Below are 17,382 nucleotides of genomic sequence, written 5' to 3'. Positions count from 1 at the left end.
TCTCCCTAAGCTAGGTAACAGGATTTGGGATCCTCAGTGGTGTTCCCACCTCTGCAGCAGGCTCATGCTCACATGACTGACTGTACCTGCTTATGGGAGCTCCTAATTGAATTTCCAATCAACATGGAACATAATCCCTATAAAGAAAATGACACTGTGTTAAATGGGTTGAAATAATTCTAAATAAACAAATAAAATGCAAAGATCCAAGGCCCAAAGCTTCCTTGATACATATCTCTGCAGTGGTGTCACTGGCACAGTAGAATTTGACCTTGCTTCTCGGTTAAAAGGTACATGATTTGTAATTACACAAATAAAATCATTTAACAGGATTTAACAGGATACTTGGAACACTTCCTATTGCATTCACAGCACTTACATGCTATTTGCAAGTATAGTGAGTTCATTTCCATAAGCTGGGATGAAAACTTCATATGTGCTAAGTATACTTGGTCACTTCAGTATCCTTGTTCCAGAATACCAAATGTTCAGTAAAGGCCTCTGATCCAAGAAGCAACTGAGTATGAACAGGGACCTAATTTAACTTGTGGCAAGACAAAGTCATTTTCATAGCTTTGTCCTGGTATGATGAGCCCCATTTGTGGTGGCCCTGCCCCTCAGCACTGATTGGCAGAGGGACCCCAGGTGGGAGGAGGGACAAGGGAGTGGCTTCCATCTCAACTGCTGGCTGGCAGAGCACAGGGAAGGATGCCTGTCCAGTCCTACCCCTCAGCGCTGATTGGTAAAGAGGCCCTGGGGGCGGTGGGAAGAGTGGGAGGAGGGGCGACTGTCATCTTGTCTGCTGCCCCCTTTGTGCCGCCCCACCAGCCGGTACTTTCCCCTCCTGGGCAGTCTGCAACACCCACCCAGGAGAAGATTTAATAAAAACTTTTTTTTTTTCTTTTTGTGGATTTTGTGGGCAACCCAGGTTTTTGTGAGCAATCTTGGATGTTGCCATTTCTGCAAGATTCATGAAACTGCAATTTAGTTAGGTCCCTAAGCATGAATAGACTGATTGACACTGAAGGGATTATTCAAATGCTTGAAGCTGCATATACATTTCAGTACTTTGCTCAATTGGGCCTTAAATTGGCAGTCAAATAAGCCATGACCAATTAGTCACATGATTTGAACTGAGCAATAGGGCACTGAATTGTAATTTCCAATACAGTAATTAATATGGCAGTAAATGTTATGCCGACTTTCCAAAACGTGAGCATCTACAAATCCCATGAACTCCAGTAGGAGCACCTTTAAGAAACCAGTCCCAAATTTTCTAGGCAGATTTCTCTGCCCTCCATTGTAGTACTATTATAATCCAGGCATCCCTGTGGGAACACTTTATACTTCTGTTCTGCCTAGTTTCTCACCTTAGGTAGTCCTACCTTTGAGGCCCAGGCTACTATTATTTTGTTTTATGCCATGTGATAACATTGACTGACATTACTCATGATAATATAAGCACAAACATGGAAATTACAGATTCCTTCTTTTGTTTTAACTGAAAAAGCAGTCCACAAACATGGGCATCTCAGTCATGACATCCTTCATCTTTACTGCATCAGTGTTATAAATTACACTAAGAAAATCACTAAGCTCCTGCAGTTTAGAACTGTATGCACCAGACACCAAAGAAGAATATCTCTACTTCTTTCGCATGTTTGTCTCTAAAAATCCCAGACTAAACTGGAGGGTTCATTCAATCCTTAGCAGACTAGACAGTTTATTTTTCTAGTTAAAACCAAAATACTTTCTTTTGCTCTCCTTTTCACTTACAGCAGTTGGCAGTACCAAGATATTTATGCACAGCCCCTTACAAACACACCAAAAGTATACAAAACTTTTTCAGAGTTTCAGTTTAGCCAGCAAATATTTGCTACTCTGGGACTATCCAGGTTCACAAATCTTCCATAAGGCTCTGCTAGGAAAAACAGATTCAGAGCTATCAGCTGTTTTAATAATGTCAAGAGAAAGATTCTCTTGTCCACATTATCTTAAAACTATAGCTCCAGTGTTCAAATCCTTGTAAAACTATTACACTTTTATCTCTAAATTGAAACAGGCTCCATTAAAATGGAATGCATTAATCTACAATCCATTTGGAGAATTTAACTTAAAATGGCATCCCCAAGTTTAGTAATAGTAAACTGTGGTTAAGAATTTAAGTAGCAGCAGGTCAGAGAGGGCTATATTTAACTCTGCTCCCTTGCCTCCACGCTTGCTTCTCATAAAGGCCAATTACAACCCTCCTTCTCAGTTCCAGTACCAGCCTTACCTCTGCCTTGTCACACAGCCAGCCCCCTTCCACCAATCAAAATGAGGGACCCTCACCCCTCCTCAACTATGTGTCACTACACTGATTCCACTCCTTCCATCTTGGTCATCATTACTTGGTTTCCTATAGGATGGTTACGTGCAATTATAGTAGGATTCATAGGATTATTTATTTTAACAGTTTATTTTTCATAGTAAATATATTTAAACTGAATACAGATGCAAACAAGCATGGTTGTAATGGGTGATGTGGGGTCTGGGGTTTTATGTATTTGTTTGATATTGTCATATATTTTATGATATTTACTATACAAGAATTGTAACTGTTTCTCCTCTGGTAGAATCCAAACATTGTTTGGTAGCCCTCATTCCTAATATGCCTTTGCTTCCCCCGGTTGAAAGAAATAAAACTGTTTTCTTCTCTCTCTTTCGGGTGTATTATAGGTACTGCTCAAGCAAATGGACAGATCCATCACACTGTACCTCCTGCCAGCAAGGAGTTTTCAGAGGCCCCAAAACAAGCAGAGATTGCAAAGGTACATAATCGAGGTTACTATTGGTGCCCTACACCCTAATGTAACTCAATTGCTGTTCCAAAGTTTCCCCTCCCCCTCACTCTACTCTCATAAAACACTGGAGTGGGAGAGGAGAGACGTTTGTGTGTGCAAACTTTATGGCAGGTGTACCACAAATTAGCCCCATACCCTCCCCAAGTGTCACTCTTATCTCCTTCTCCTGCTTGCTCTTTCTGCTTCCAGCACTGTGCTCTCTCTTTGATGTGCTGCTCTGCTTCCTTCATCCTTCCCTGTGCTCTGCCCAGTCTGCTGCTGTATTGCCTGCCTCAGTCTGCCATGTGCTATACACAGACGCTACCTGTGCCACTTGTTGGCCACCCTTGCACTAGAGTATTAAGAGATAGTGATGGTGGAGCGACCGTCCTGTTGTCTGAAAAAGTGGATAACTAACTCTTCTGACCACTGCCACCCTACCGCTCCTAAACTCTGTGCAATACATATGAAATGTATACAATACAAAAGCCAAGAACTGCTCGGCAGCAGCAGTAGAAGCCGGCCACCCAAGTTCCCTCCTCACAGCACAGAGACACTGTGGCAGTGTCCACACGAGCACAGGCATTTGTCTCTCCAGGGACAAGAAGCAGCAGCACACCTTGTGTCACTGCTGCTTGTCCCTGGGGAATGCCTGTGCCATGCATGCTCTGATGTGTGGCAGGTTACCCCAGGTGCAGTAGGGGAGGCTTGGGCCAGCAACTGTGCTGCCTCCAGCAGCCTTACCTGGGGTTTTCGGGGGTGGGAAAGCTGCAGCCATGGCACTCCTGCAGCTGGGAGCCTGGCTGGCAGCTGGAGCATGGCTGTGATGGGCCAGTCCCTAGTTTTGGGCAGTGCACACTGCCACCACGTGCACCACCCTGCTTTTTTTCCACACAGGTTTTTTTGACCCTGGAATTTCCTGGGGTCAAAAAACCCACCCACACTGAAGAGGGAATACATTCAGGCTGTGCCAGCTGGGCTGTGTTAATCTTCAGAATATGGACTAGCAGACACACTGGGAATGATTGTTTGGGTAACATTCAGCCAAAGCAAACACATTCCTAATGACCGCTAACCAACGCTTTATTTTTCTTAACTTGTATGATGGGTATTTTGCCTTCACTTTTGCTTCAAGGAAGCAATCAAAGGACCTGCACACATTACCTTTTTGGGATGAATGTTTCTAGAGCTTAAAGGGTTCTGGTCATTTTTACCATATTTTGGAAAGTGGACGGAAGGTAAATCTTACTTGAACAGAAGGCAAGACACACAGCAGATAGTTACTGGTCCTCATCTGGGTGCAAGAGCAGCAGTAGCAGACTTTCCTCTTTGCCTCCAGATCAAGACCAAAGAGCCAAAGCCCTGCTTCAATCTTCAATGATTTATAAAGCTGAACAGACACATAGAAAGGAACCCACTACCCCATTTCAAGAGAAGATGCAGCATGTATACTGAACCCCCACTCCCAGGGGCATGAAGATGGACCCTGCTCCCAGAGACAGAGTTCACCTCTGGTATCCCCACGGATTATTCAATGCCATGGTATGCCAGGATAGCTAAATGTCATAATCCACTGAAGACAGCTGGTGTTTCATTATTTTAACATTAGTTTTTAAAAAAAATTAAAAATAGGAATAACATCTTGAGAAGAGAACATAACTATAACATAGGAAAGAGAGGCAGATAACCCATGCCTGCTTTATTTCCCTTCAACTCAGGGACAATCTGTATGGATGAGTCCTCCAATAACTATAATGTAGTTAATATAGATTACCTGTAGGCATGAGTGAAAAAGCTATAAGGACAGAGCTTGTACTGAAAGTTCATTCAAACTTCAATGGGATTTTTTGTTTCTGTAATATCCTGTTGCCACTGCAAACTGAAGTGGAAGCTTCTGCCAGCACAAAAAGTTCAGCAAGGGGAAAGTTCTGTCCTTGTCCTTCAGAGGCAGGGGTGGATAGAGAGGGGTGCAGTGATACAGTTGCACACTTTGCAGTTTGCCCACTGTTTCTCCTATCAGTACCATACACTGAGCTTCTAATGAATTTTTATAAAATAAATCATCCCTGCTGTTGGCTTTTGTCAGTCTCCACAGAAATAATGAAACCTAAAGGGAGAAGTGCTTGGTACTGCAAAATGTTTTTTTTATCTATCACCCCATAATCAAAAAGAATAACTGGAACCCCCAGCAGATGCTGACAATAGGAAGCTTTGTTCAGAGACCATCTGCCACCTTTCCCACTGTGACGCTATGTTGAGGGAGGTCTGGCTCAAACACTTTCTGGTTCCTGTTAGCTCTATGGTAGTAAAAAATGTTGAAAATATCTTGTGCATGTTCATGTCATTTCAAATCATGTGACAGAAACATAAGTTCATATATGTTCTTCCCATAACACCAGCCCTTTGACCATTTCACTCTGTTTATTAAAGGAAAAGAAACCAAATGTTGTCAACAACTTTAGTTCAGCGCAGCCAACCATCAGGCCACAGAAGCCCCAAGCTAAACAGGCCTTGCAACCTCCACCCCCACCTCAACGGCGATCTTCAGCAACTGTATCTTCACCTTGTCTGCCTTCAAAAGCCAAGCGAGGCAGCACAGCTTCCCTATCGGATCCTCTCTCATTTCCAGCACCACCGCCTGACATGGGAAGTGATTTGCCACCCCCATCACCTGACTCCTACGAGTGTCCTCCTGATTTTGTGCCCCCTCCACCACCTTCCTTTAGCAACAGCACTGGAGATCTGGCACCACCCCTTCCACCTCCACCTCCACCTCCGCCTCCGCCTCCATCTCCACCAGCTTCTGGCACCAGTAAACCATTACCACTGACAAGGAAGCCTGGTCTACCTGCTCCAAAAAAGCAAGAGAATACTGAACAAGTAGGAGAGACAAAGTCCACTGGGGTTGAAGGTGGACAACTAGATTTCATGTCTGATCTAAGGAAAGCCCTAGACAAAAAGAGGGGCAGTAATACATCCTGAAGTCTATTGGATGAACAAACTTTAAACTACAGCTCTTGTTGTGGGAAGTCATGCTGCGGGTGCTAGATCAGGAGCCCCTGGAGGAATTCTGCCTACTATAAGAATTCCTCTTGGGGATCCAAAGAAATGGGGCAGAACACCATTGTCTTCTCCGCCCCAGCCATTCACTGATCCAGCAAGCACTGCTGGTTGAGGCAAGAAATTTGGCCCCTATCTCATTCCTCAGCCCATTTGAATGCTTAGGATTCCTGGCAGCAGGACTAGTTGGATCAATCCCAGTGAGTAAATGTACCATTTCTATGGTGAGATTAGAGCTGATCAAAACACACGAATTGTTTCTTATGGAAAATTTTTGGAGGAAATCAGTTTTTATGTAAATTTTCTGTATTTAGTTTTATTGAAAAACAAAAATTTTCACTTTTGAAGTATTTTTTTAAAAAATACTGAAATTTTTACCCTAATTGAATGTTTATTTTCTTCATTTTAATCAAAAAGTCATTTTTTCTCCCAAAAATTTTTTTTATGAAAAAAAACCAAACAACCAAACAAACTCAGGACTCTCTCTAGGATGTCGGGTGGCATTGCCTATTCCAAGTGCCTTCAAGAATCTGCCACATTTACTGAAATGGCTTAGACTGATATGTTCTCAAGGATGGTTAAAAATACTTTTGTCAGCTATCAAAGCTGTAACCTATAAACTTCATTTATCTTAATTATTTTAGACAAAACCACTTTTAAGATAAAAAATCTGTTATTTTTTCCCTTGGTTAGCATTTTTCCCCCATACTTATTAGCATTGGTCTTCAGCTGTGCCTAAAGACATTCATTTTTATAAAAACATATTATGTCTGTGTATGAATATGTCTCTACCTACATTCTTCCTCATTTGTGATTCAATTTAATTCTTCCTTGTTAATCTGAATAGCATCTTCTGTTAGTGCTCAAATAAAAATATCTTCTATTTTATACCTGCACAAAGTGTCAAATTTAATGAGCAAACATTTGTATTGAAATGTGGTAGCAGGCAACTTCAAGTACTTTAAGATTTTGTCTTTGAGGTCTTGTCACTTGTTTCTTCTCCCTCTCAGGCAGCTTATCCTGTAAAGCTATTTATAATGAATATGTTTTGTATTGCCAGCGTTTGAAGCAAGGCAATATATTGGCTTCCATTCATTTCTATTATAGAATTGATGGCTGCAATAGAATTACACTAGAAAATAATTTGTCAGTCAAATCCAAGACACTATTTTTCTGCATTAAGTATGTCCACATATGGAGTTATTCTGCAGTAGCTATTATATAGGCAAGTGTACATTCTCTGTGTGTACTTCTACTTCCTCTTTCAGATTGTCAGTATTTATTTAAACTTTACTAAAAGGATGAGTGGGTAGAGTTAAGGGAGGAATGTTACACAAAGTGTTAATGACTGCCACCGACTGGTTCATCAATCTGTGGACAACTACAGAGGTAGTTGAGGGCATTAGCTCTGCTAACCAGATGCCACAGAGCAGCATGTTCCTCATGTGCCTCTTCTGGTTTTCTGATTTTCACAAATGTCAGTATGGCCCTGCTTACTGATGCCTAACAGAGCATTACCTGGATGTTTGGAATTGATTGGGTTGGGAGTTTAGAAGTTGACACTATCTCCAAACTGAGAAATGCTATTGAAATGAGCTTGGCCAGTCAAATAGAAACCATAGCAATAACCTTATTGATCAGACAGACACAAGTAAGTAAAGTTAAAACGGGGGTGGAAAGAAGATTGCAAACACCTGATTGTACTCTATTTCTAATTATATTAACTGCAAAAACATCTAAAATGTTAAGGAGCCAAATGTCATTTTGTGAAGAGTAGTTAGGTATAAAAAAAACCCCCATGAAAACATCTGCTATCTGATCATTTTTATACCAAATAGCTTTATCTTTTATACACCACTCACCTATTATCACAAATAAACCACATTATGTTGATGAAAGATTAATGTTGTTGAGTTTCTGAGCTGATGAATTAAGTTGCACAGTTTCTCTAGCATTCATTGTGCTCAGAGGAACACTTAGACCTCTGCCTCATTTCCCCATCTTGTTGCTCGCTCTGTCACGACACAAGGGTATTTTACATTCGTAGTTACACAGACAAATATCTAACAATGGATGTTGTAAAAGGGGAGCTTTGTTTGAGATACAAAAAATGAGCAGACAGCCTTAAAGGAAAACTCCAGGAATAGGCTATAATGATTTAGATCAGGGCTGGCCAACTTCTAAGGAGCTAGGGGCTGCATGCTGAGCTGGCTGCACCAGTGCAAGCTGTGGGTAACCCCCTGCTCCACTACACACTCAGGAGTCTTGGCCTCACCCTTAGCTTTCTGACTGCACACTGTCCCTCTGCACTACACCCTACACCACAGGCTGTGCCATGCCACAGTGCCCCCTGAGGAAAATGCAGAAAGTGGAAGCCAGTGGAGGAACGGGGAGTCCAGAGATGAATGACCCTCTCTCTTTGTTAATGGGTGGACAGGAGATGAGGAGGCTTCAGATTAAGCCCTCACAGGGCACATACAGCCCATGGGCTGCCAGTTGGACAGCCCTGATTTAGATGATTGCGACTTATTTATCCAATAAAGCACAATAGGATTATATGTTGTCGGGTAGGCAACAATTAATTACATCATTTATTTCCACTGCTCTCCACGTATCTACCAGTGAAACCAATAACACAAAGATACAATACTGCCTTGAAAACTCAGGGACTGATACCTTCCTAACAAAATGAGACTGCAATTCCTGCCAAGTACCTCACAATGCTTTGCCCCTTCATACCAGCATCTCCACTCCATTAACAGGTTAAACTTGATCCAAAACATAATGTGCAGCATCCAGTTTCTTTTCAATCACTGAGATAGTTGGAAAACATCATTGCCTGTGCTTAGTGACAGAAACAGAGTGTGAGTAGAATATCCTCAGTGGAAATGAAGACTCATAATTTCTTGTGAACTCACTGGATAGTTTAATATAACGTGGCTTCCATTCAAATCTCAAGTTATCGCTCAGTTGTATGCAAGTTTGCCACAATTTATAGTAACTGATAGAGCTAGGGAAATACCAGCATGTCTTCCACGCAGTCTTTAATATTAACATCTTCTACTCTATATGTGCAATACAAGGGTTGAATACATGCGTAAGAACTGCGAAGGAAAAGGTGCAAGTTGCCCATGAGATCATCTGGGAGTTTCTAAAGGCAGTTTTGCAGGACTTAGTCCATCCTTAAAAGGTTTTAAAATAGGTCAGCAGCATCTTGTGATCAGCAGTAATGAAAGCAGACAGACAATACATGGAACAACATGACTTGGCTATAACAGGTTTTGACAGAGTCCTTATCAGGGAAAACCAGATGATACAAGAGTGGACTGGCTACCATCTTTACTGAAAAGCTGATGCTTTTAGTCCTACTTTCATCCTCAATTTGTCAAGGTAAAAAAGTTCCTGTTTGATTACTACAAAAGGGAATATTAATGGCATGCATTATGTCCTGTGATAACTCTCATGTGTAATTATGCAAACAACTTGATTCAAAAGCTTTCTGGCATGCATCAGTGGGTTTTTGGATCAGGTCACAGTAAAAGAATTTTATATAATATATAAGAGTTGCCCTTTAACCATACACCAAAGATGAAGTAAGTCACTTTTTGCTGCTACTGAAAAACGTGATGTTTGTGTTCAAATGTGAGTGTTATAGACATACATCATATTTCACACTTTCACTATTGTTCCATGGGGCAGAGATGTGATGGGGCATCATTATCTGGCCTACATATGCAAGACACTGATCAGATGCTTGGGTCAAAATGAACCAGAATTTTTCCTTTCAACTTTGCTTTGGTTGGCAAAATTGACTTTTCCACATTCCACTGTGCTATATTTTTTTTTTTTGGTTTCTGTAAGTGGTTAAGAACCTATGTCCTTGTCAAAGGTTCAACAGATTGGGAATAAATTCTACTGCTGAAGAATACACCTTCCTTTCAGTAACACACTCCTTTAATGCTGAAGGGCTTAGTTTGAACACCTCTGCTAATCCCAACTGTGGTAGTAAGGCACTTTTTTATAAGGAATGCTGTCTTATCTTGAAGCAAAATCCCCCTTAACAAGCAACCCGCCACATTCTATGCTAGCTTCAGCTTCTCAAGGCTGTACAGGGGTCATACTATGCACAGTACATTACAGAAATTTAATCTTATAGTGACAAACACAGAGAAAACTATAACAACATGTTCTAGTCCCGAACAGGAAATGGAAAGAAGTACGCTTGACTGCCATTTCTAATCGTGCCTCCAGTAACAGCCCTAGTATGTCAAGCATTGCATACCCACACTAGAAAGAGCTGAGTTCTTTCAACCAAAGGTGCTAATATACTTCTCACCCGTTCTTTCTGGGGACCATTGGTATCAGCCTTGATGCCAGTTAGAGGATGAGTTTCTGGGAAGGAAACTATGTTTTTTCCAGTGCTGAATCTCATATGAAAGGCAGCTATTTTGATCAAGAGCAAAATTGAACAACATTGTGCAATATTTGCCCTGGAGTAGAGAAATTCCTGATTTAGGCCATGTAGATCAATGGTGCTTAATCTTTTGGCCCCGTTGAGCTGAACTGGGCCCTGCCGGCCAGGATCGGGCCTTGCACCACCTCTCTCTGGCTCTGCATCACTCCACTCAGCCCCATGCCACCCTGTACCAACCCCACACTGCCCCGGTTGGCCCCGGGCAGCCCCACACTACCCTGTGCAGCCCCACATGCTCAATCTAGCATGCACAGCCATAAAATCCAGTCTACAAGGCTCCCCCTGGGTCTGAACATTTGACAGTAGAGGAACACCAGTTAGCTGCCACTGTTCCACCACCAACAAATTTCTGGACCCATGAGGGCCCCTGCAAGCTGGATAACGTGGCTCTGCAAGACAGATCTGGCCCAAGGGCTGGGGATTGAGCACCCCGATATAGTTAAATCACAAATCCATGACTTCCTTCCCATCCTACTCTAATCTCCTGTTGCATCAGGTGCCAAATTTTTTGGTTTAGATTTACTGTGTGATTATATCATCTCACATTATGTCAAAAAATTTACATTCGAAACCCTGTAGCATTTAGGGATATTGCCCTGAATAATCATCCCATTTTCACCAAATCCTCAGTAAGATAGAGGTAATGAAGAGAGAATCTAAGATGGACATATGTGTGGAACAGTCATTATACTGCTCAAAGGTCTCTATTTCAGAACCAAGAGATGTTACAGAAGTTTGGAGTTTCTAAACCAGTCATTTCAGGTGTATGAAAAATGAAAACAATGTTAGGAATAGGTTTAGGAAGTGAGCAGGGGCAGATCCAGGGGATTGCACTGGTGCACTTGCACCCCCCTTTCATTCCTGGTCTCTCTACCCAAAGTTTAAAACCAACTGCCTGGCAGTCGCAGCAGCATTTCTAGTCAGACACTGCTGAGGGACTCAACTGAGTTCATGGCTCATTCCAATCTACCTGATCCCTTCTAAACTCTTCATCCCACAGGTGTTAATGACCCTCTCTTTGCTTATGGTCTTAATGTTTCACCAATCAAGCAAGCCCTTTTCTGCAATTCTGCTGTCTGCTGGTAATGACGCTCCTATTTCACAGCCCTACAGATTGTTTTTAACTCATTCTAATTAAGTTGCATTTGTTTCTGTATGAATACAGCTCTAGGCCTCTGGCATATTAGTAAAGCTCCTCGTTTATTTTTAACTGGAGAAAAATGTGTGCTATTTCATATGTGATAATGCACCTCACCATCTGTACTCCCACTTTTGAAAATTCTAGATTTACCCATGGAACTGAGAGCACCTCCTTTCTACACACTCAGATCTTCAAAATAGCTGATCTCCTAAATAATCTGATCAGCCAGAAGGATTTTACTCTGTCATAAGAACGCTCCTATGAAATTTCATGCAGCTTGTCTTCATTTGGATGAAGCTGGGATATTAATAATGAAAGGCAAGCTCAAACAGTAGCAATGGGAAGTCTACAGCAGCAGTATTAAGTCACATGCCTTCAACTGTATCCCCATTTTTTGTAACATTTTTGCTAAACTTTCACAGTATCGGGTGGCTCAGTGGAAGATTTGAAAAGCATCTCTAAATTTATATAATGAGATGTCTTCAAGAAGATTCTTTTCCATGTCAACTGAGCAGACATCCCTGGAGGGACTACAGCACTGCACAATAAACTGCAGTACTTCTGTCAAATGCTAAAACTTGAGGAAGGGTTGAACTAAGCCTGAACGGCACCAAAGTCTGCAAAGAATGTCTCCCTCTAGCCTTCACCTGTTCATTCCCTTGATACAAGAACAAGCGGCATTGTAAATAAACAAACAGAAGTTGGTCAGGTCACTATTTCTGTGATATTAATCCTGTCCTGCTAAGTGTTATACTTTTCTCTTCCTCCAAATTGGCAAATGCCCTTTTCAGAACAGAAATTTTATTCCAGACATACTGGGTGAGAACAAGCTATTGTAGGAACAAAAATAGGTGAGGCACATTTTAAATTAGCCAGTCCTTAAAAATTAGGGAAACACAGCTAATCAGGCCCTCAGCTGTAGGGGCATAGATGTGGAGAGGTTAACAGAATAGCCAGACAGAACTATATCTTCTCTACACAAATTAATGCATAAATATACAGGAGGATCAGAGCTGTAAATGCTGGTATCCATCTAGTAGCATAATCACACAGGACTCCATTTCTACTCTTTTTATGACTTTTATAAAGGTGGTTACTTAGCAGATTGAAGGAACCATGCCTGCAATAAACCATAATGGGAAGACAGGATGGTGCTGCCTGATTCTCCAGTCCAGTTTGAAGGCTTAAACTCTGACCCAGTTCATTTTCTTTTGCTTCCACTGTTCTTTATCAGGATGAACAGCTAACTTTAAGGTCTTTGGCCCAAGTTGGTGGATGCAGTGAGTAGCCAGCTTTCTCTGCCACTGACTGCCTCTGGAAGGGATGTTGTAAAACCTGCTGCAGGAGATGAACCTGAAAACAAAGGAATAAGTCACTGTACACAAGGCAGAAGAAAATCTCTGTAATTTTATACCATGCTCAAAGTATCCTCAAATCAAGGGATTGCTAATGATGACAACCAAGCTAAGTGTTGTACTGAACAAGGAAATACTCTACCAGCTGCTTAGCAGTATCACTCTTAGGTTGTGAATAGGCACTGCCCTTGTAACAACATGAAAAGTTTTACACTGGAAAAAGACACAGATGTCTTTGCCACTTGCTGCCACAAGTGCCCAAAAACATTTGCACAACAAAACCTATCAATAGTTTGTCCTGCTTCATCAAGGTGGACACTACAGTTATGGTGCATTAGCTAAATGTACTGTCAAAGAATGGTGGTACCTACTACACCCCTGGCACACAGGACCCTGGAATTGGAGAGCCTCTCCCCAGTCCCAGGGTCCCCACGTGTCAGGAATGTCTAAAAAACATATGTACAGCACAACTGACTGCACGCAGTTTTTAAAAGGTATGTAACCCCCAGCTGGGTAGCACGCACAGTTTTTTAGTCATTGCCAGCACACAGAGACAACAGGATCATGGAGACATCCCATATCCCAGGGTTCCCATGTGCCAGGGATGTCAAAACCGTGGGTGCACATGGGTGGCATACATAGTTTAAAAAAATCCAAACACACTGAAAATGGGCCAACAGTCAACTGCCCATGGCAGGGACAGGGGGGAACCAGAGCTAAAGAGCTTCTCCTGCTGGGTACTTTAAACCCCAAGCACAACAGTTCTGGCTATGCTGCCAGGACCTGGGGGATCAGAAGCTCCCAGCAGGGTTTAAAATCCCCAGTGGGTAAAGCCCTTCAGCTCCCCCGAGAAACCGCTTTTGCCCCAGACTCTCCAACCAGACGTGGGGCTGTCCCAGCCAGGACTGATAATCAACTGATTGTCAGTTTACCACACAGCTTACCAAATATCACTTTCTTTAAACCCACTATGATGGGTGATATTTGGACACACCAATCTTCATCAGGGGACATGCTGCTGCACAGCTGGTGCCACAACTGCATTGCCTGTTTATAGTCTTAGAGTACAGCACTGGTCACAGCATTATGAACATACTGCTTGTTTCATAAATGACATAATATGGAATGCAAATCTATACTTTACCCCTGAAAAATCATTCATTTCAGCTTTTTGTATGGCTGACTCTGCCATCCAATTTCTAAGCACATATCTAGGATTGATACCTGAAACCCAAGAAAAATCCTGTTAAACAGTTAAAAAAAGTTCAATACATACTCTATCAAAGCCACACACATTCCTTTGACATTTAAACTGACAGGTCCTTGAGAAGGCTTAGTACAACTCAATCAGCAGCAAAACAACATAAAAAGATTAAAATTGTTAGATTAGAATTAGATTAGAAAAAAGATCAATTACATTTGTTTTTGTGAGCTATAAGAAGGCATGTATCACATACCTACTAGTACTTCAGACCCACTGCCAGAAGAAAAAGTACTTACCAAATAATGAACAGGTTTGGTTTTTTAGTAATCAATTTGTTAGCAACCAAGACACAACCAAGTGGAATTGAATATGATGATGCAAAGGATTTTTCAGTACTGATCCCTAATTCACTTTTCATTAGCTATTAGTATCCTGCAATCCAGATCCATGCCACCCCAGAAGTTGAACCCTCAAATATAATCCTTTATAGAGCAGTATTTTTGGAAGTTTAATTGTTTTATATTCTTTCCATATAAAAGTATGCAATAAGATGCCAACCCTTGGCTTTAGGTATCTTAGTACCTTTGCTGATTACATATTACAGTGAATTCCCAGCAGTTATGAAATAACCATGCCAGCAGGAACTCCGCCAGTGAAACACCTGCAGAAACTCCTTTCTTTGCCTTCATTGTTATGGGAAGCATACTTTTGGCCCTCCCTAAAAGCAGTATCAAACAGCTGTCTTCTGCGGTATGTAAACAAGGTCACTAAATTTGCAGTACTTCAAGATCACAAAAAGGGAATAGGAAGAAGTTCCCAAGTACCAGAGGCTTTGCAGAGAACACTCTGCCAGCTGCCCTGCCTTCTGCAATCGAAGGGCTCAACCTCAGTGCAAATAATTTGCCATTGCCAATTGTGTATGAAGGATCACAGCAATAAGCCAGGGTATTGTTTAAAGGCAAAGAGGAGGTTTGTGATGTTAGTAAAGATCTGTACCTAGGTCATTTTTTTTTTAAGTTAACACATCATAATGCTGACCAGAAAAGCCTTCTATTTTCAACCTTTGTGGCATTTATTTCAAAACTACATAGTCGTTTTTGTTATTTCCAGGCACTGTATATTTCCTATTGCAAGTATATCGATCCATTCTTTGCTCTCTCTATTGCTCCTGTGTTGCACACTGATAAAGGAGAAGGAGAATAAGAAATCTGTGCTATTCCATGTGTGTTACATGAAGCTAGGATGAAAGTGTGCTAAAAAATTATCACTCTTCTTTCAAACAACTAATTAAGGGGAAGCATCATAATGGCACCTTTTATTACAGCATCTGTTGGCAACACCCCTGGGAGCTACATTGCTTCTCCGATATGTTCCATATAGATTGAGAGGCAGTCAGGCAGACTTTGAAAATGAAACTACTAACTCAGCACATATCTTCCAGAAGGGCAAAAAACAAACTGTAAAAGAAGCTTGTACCGGGATCCTGAGATCAAAGAAAATTCCTGTAAGTAGACTGTGGGTATGGACATACAAAATAATTATACTGATTGAAAGAAGGATGGGTCCACTTTCAAACTGCTTCTTTGCAACTGTTTCATCTCTTCTCCCTAAATAAATTTGGATTGGATATCAGGAAAAAGACTTCTTCACTGATAGAACAGCAAGGCAGTGGAACAGACTGCATAAGAAAGTGGTGAAATTTCCTTCATTTTCAAGAAGTTAGATAAGCAATGCTCAGAGGTGACATAGGAGTAGCTAGGCCTGGTGCACAGAGTAAAGAGCAACAGTTGGAAGCCCAGAAGCCCACCACGCTGGGAGATAAGGAGAAGAGCTCTGTAGTCTGTGGCAGATGGAGATTGGAGATGATTATTAAGCCTGTGCAAAGTGGCTAGTATTCACTTTGGATTCAGATTTGGGGGACAATGATTCAATTCAGTGATTTGAATCACTGTCCCAAATTGATCTGGCCGAATCTGATTCGCAGATCCGGCTGCTGCTAAATCAATTGAATCTCCAAATCACACAGGCCCCATCCCCCACCCACTCTCCCAGCCCGGGCAATGGCTGCCCCGCCTGCCCCAGCTCCTGGCTCTGAAAAAAAAAGAAGCCCCAATTCACCAGCTACTGCCTGGCAGGAGGCAATCCCCACTACCCCCCACGCCGCATGGGGGGTTCTGCCACGAGCCCCCTGACCAGCCCCCTCTCCCCCATGGCTGCGCTGCCCGCCCAAGCTCCAGCCCCTTAAGAAAAAAACAACAAAAAACCCTGAACTCACCAGTCTGCCAAAATCTTTTTGCCTCCCTTTAAAATTCTGACACTAGGTGCAGCTATCTTCCCCTCAAGTGAGAGAGAGAGAGAGTGTGTGGGTGTGTGTGTGGGGGGGGGGGTACACAGCAGGTCAGCCCTCAGACTTCAAACGAGACACGACATCCTTGATTTGGGAGGGGAACGACATGGGCAGACCATTGTGGGACTTCACTGTATTTCTCTGTTAAATCAGTGCCCAGGTCAACAGACAAATTTCTCTGACAAAACTCACTGTTTCTAAAAAACTGTATTAGTCTAACTAATAACTAGCATTCCTTGAAAATCTAGCTACTTAACAATCATATAGTTTATATAAAATTCCTGTAAATAATAAAGTATTGTTTCCACACCAGAAATCTCCACAAGATACTACAGACTGCATGCAGTGGGTCACTTGCTCTAAGCCAGCCCAACTGCTACTTCAGGCACAAGCTACAGTGCTCGGGCAGTATGTACATCTGCGCAAGGGTTAACACGGGACTCCATCCCCTCTGCTTGCAGAAGCCAGAGACAAGAGGCAGCCATTAAGAAGAGTGTCGCTTCTACCCTGTTTCTATTCCAGCCTGAAAAAAAAGTAAAGCAGCCTCCCTGCTTAAGAAATGCCCTCAATTTTGGATGGCTGATTTTTGGGGAAAAGGTGCATGAGGTATGTCAGAAAATACACTATTTAGTGACTCACAGTACCATTATATTCCTTATCCTGAGAACTGGATGTTAGCAGCATAGAATAGGCTGATGACTGATATTATTTAGAAATGGCACAAACAAGTTTCTTTGGAGCCATATGGTAAAGCTGAGGCTACACTTTTGAACTCTAAGCTCCCCAAGCTAGAGGCAGCTGGCAGTATTACAGAAGTGAAGCTGTTCTTCAGCTAGGCAAACTGTGGTTTGAAAGACACTATTCACAATTAATCTATATCTCCCAAAGGCACAGTGCCAGAGGGAAAGCTGCTTTTACTGGTAAACTTCATCAGAAGCAATGTGTAAGTACAGTTCTACTTATGACATAAAATGCATAT

At 42.0% G+C, this 17,382-nt stretch overlaps 2 protein-coding genes across 5 annotated transcripts in view; one reads left to right on the top strand and one right to left on the bottom strand.

Moving 5' to 3' along the window:
* APBB1IP (amyloid beta precursor protein binding family B member 1 interacting protein) overlaps positions 1 to 6,217 on the top strand; it is a 98,407-nt gene extending 92,190 nt beyond the window's left edge. For 3 of the 4 annotated variants that reach the window (XM_019531786.1, XM_019531801.1, XM_019531792.1), the window contains 2 exons: positions 2,719 to 2,810; positions 5,253 to 6,217. In XM_019531786.1, the coding sequence (XP_019387331.1) occupies positions 2,719 to 2,810; positions 5,253 to 5,804 (644 nt within the window). In that variant the 3' untranslated portion in view covers positions 5,805 to 6,217. Of the gene's footprint in view, positions 1 to 2,718; positions 2,811 to 4,908; positions 5,069 to 5,252 lie in introns of those variants that run through there. The other variant, XM_019531810.1, reaches the window with a different exon arrangement.
* Positions 6,218 to 12,553: 6,336 nt separating this feature from the next.
* LOC109306073 (UPF0061 protein azo1574-like) overlaps positions 12,554 to 17,382 on the bottom strand; it is a gene marked incomplete at its 5' end in the record, with an annotated part of 45,876 nt that continues 41,047 nt past the window's right edge. Inside the window, 2 exons of the mRNA XM_019529360.1 lie at positions 12,554 to 12,850; positions 13,997 to 14,076. Coding sequence (XP_019384905.1) covers positions 12,728 to 12,850; positions 13,997 to 14,076 — 203 coding nt within the window. The remainder of the gene's footprint in view (positions 12,851 to 13,996; positions 14,077 to 17,382) is intronic.

Source organism: Crocodylus porosus, unplaced genomic scaffold (genome assembly GCF_001723895.1).
Source record: "Crocodylus porosus isolate Cpor-Errol unplaced genomic scaffold, CroPor_comp1, whole genome shotgun sequence".
Lineage (NCBI taxonomy): Eukaryota > Metazoa > Chordata > Crocodylia > Crocodylidae > Crocodylus > Crocodylus porosus.
The sequence above is the reverse complement of the archived record's forward strand: the minus strand, read 5'-3'. Positions and strand labels throughout refer to the sequence as shown.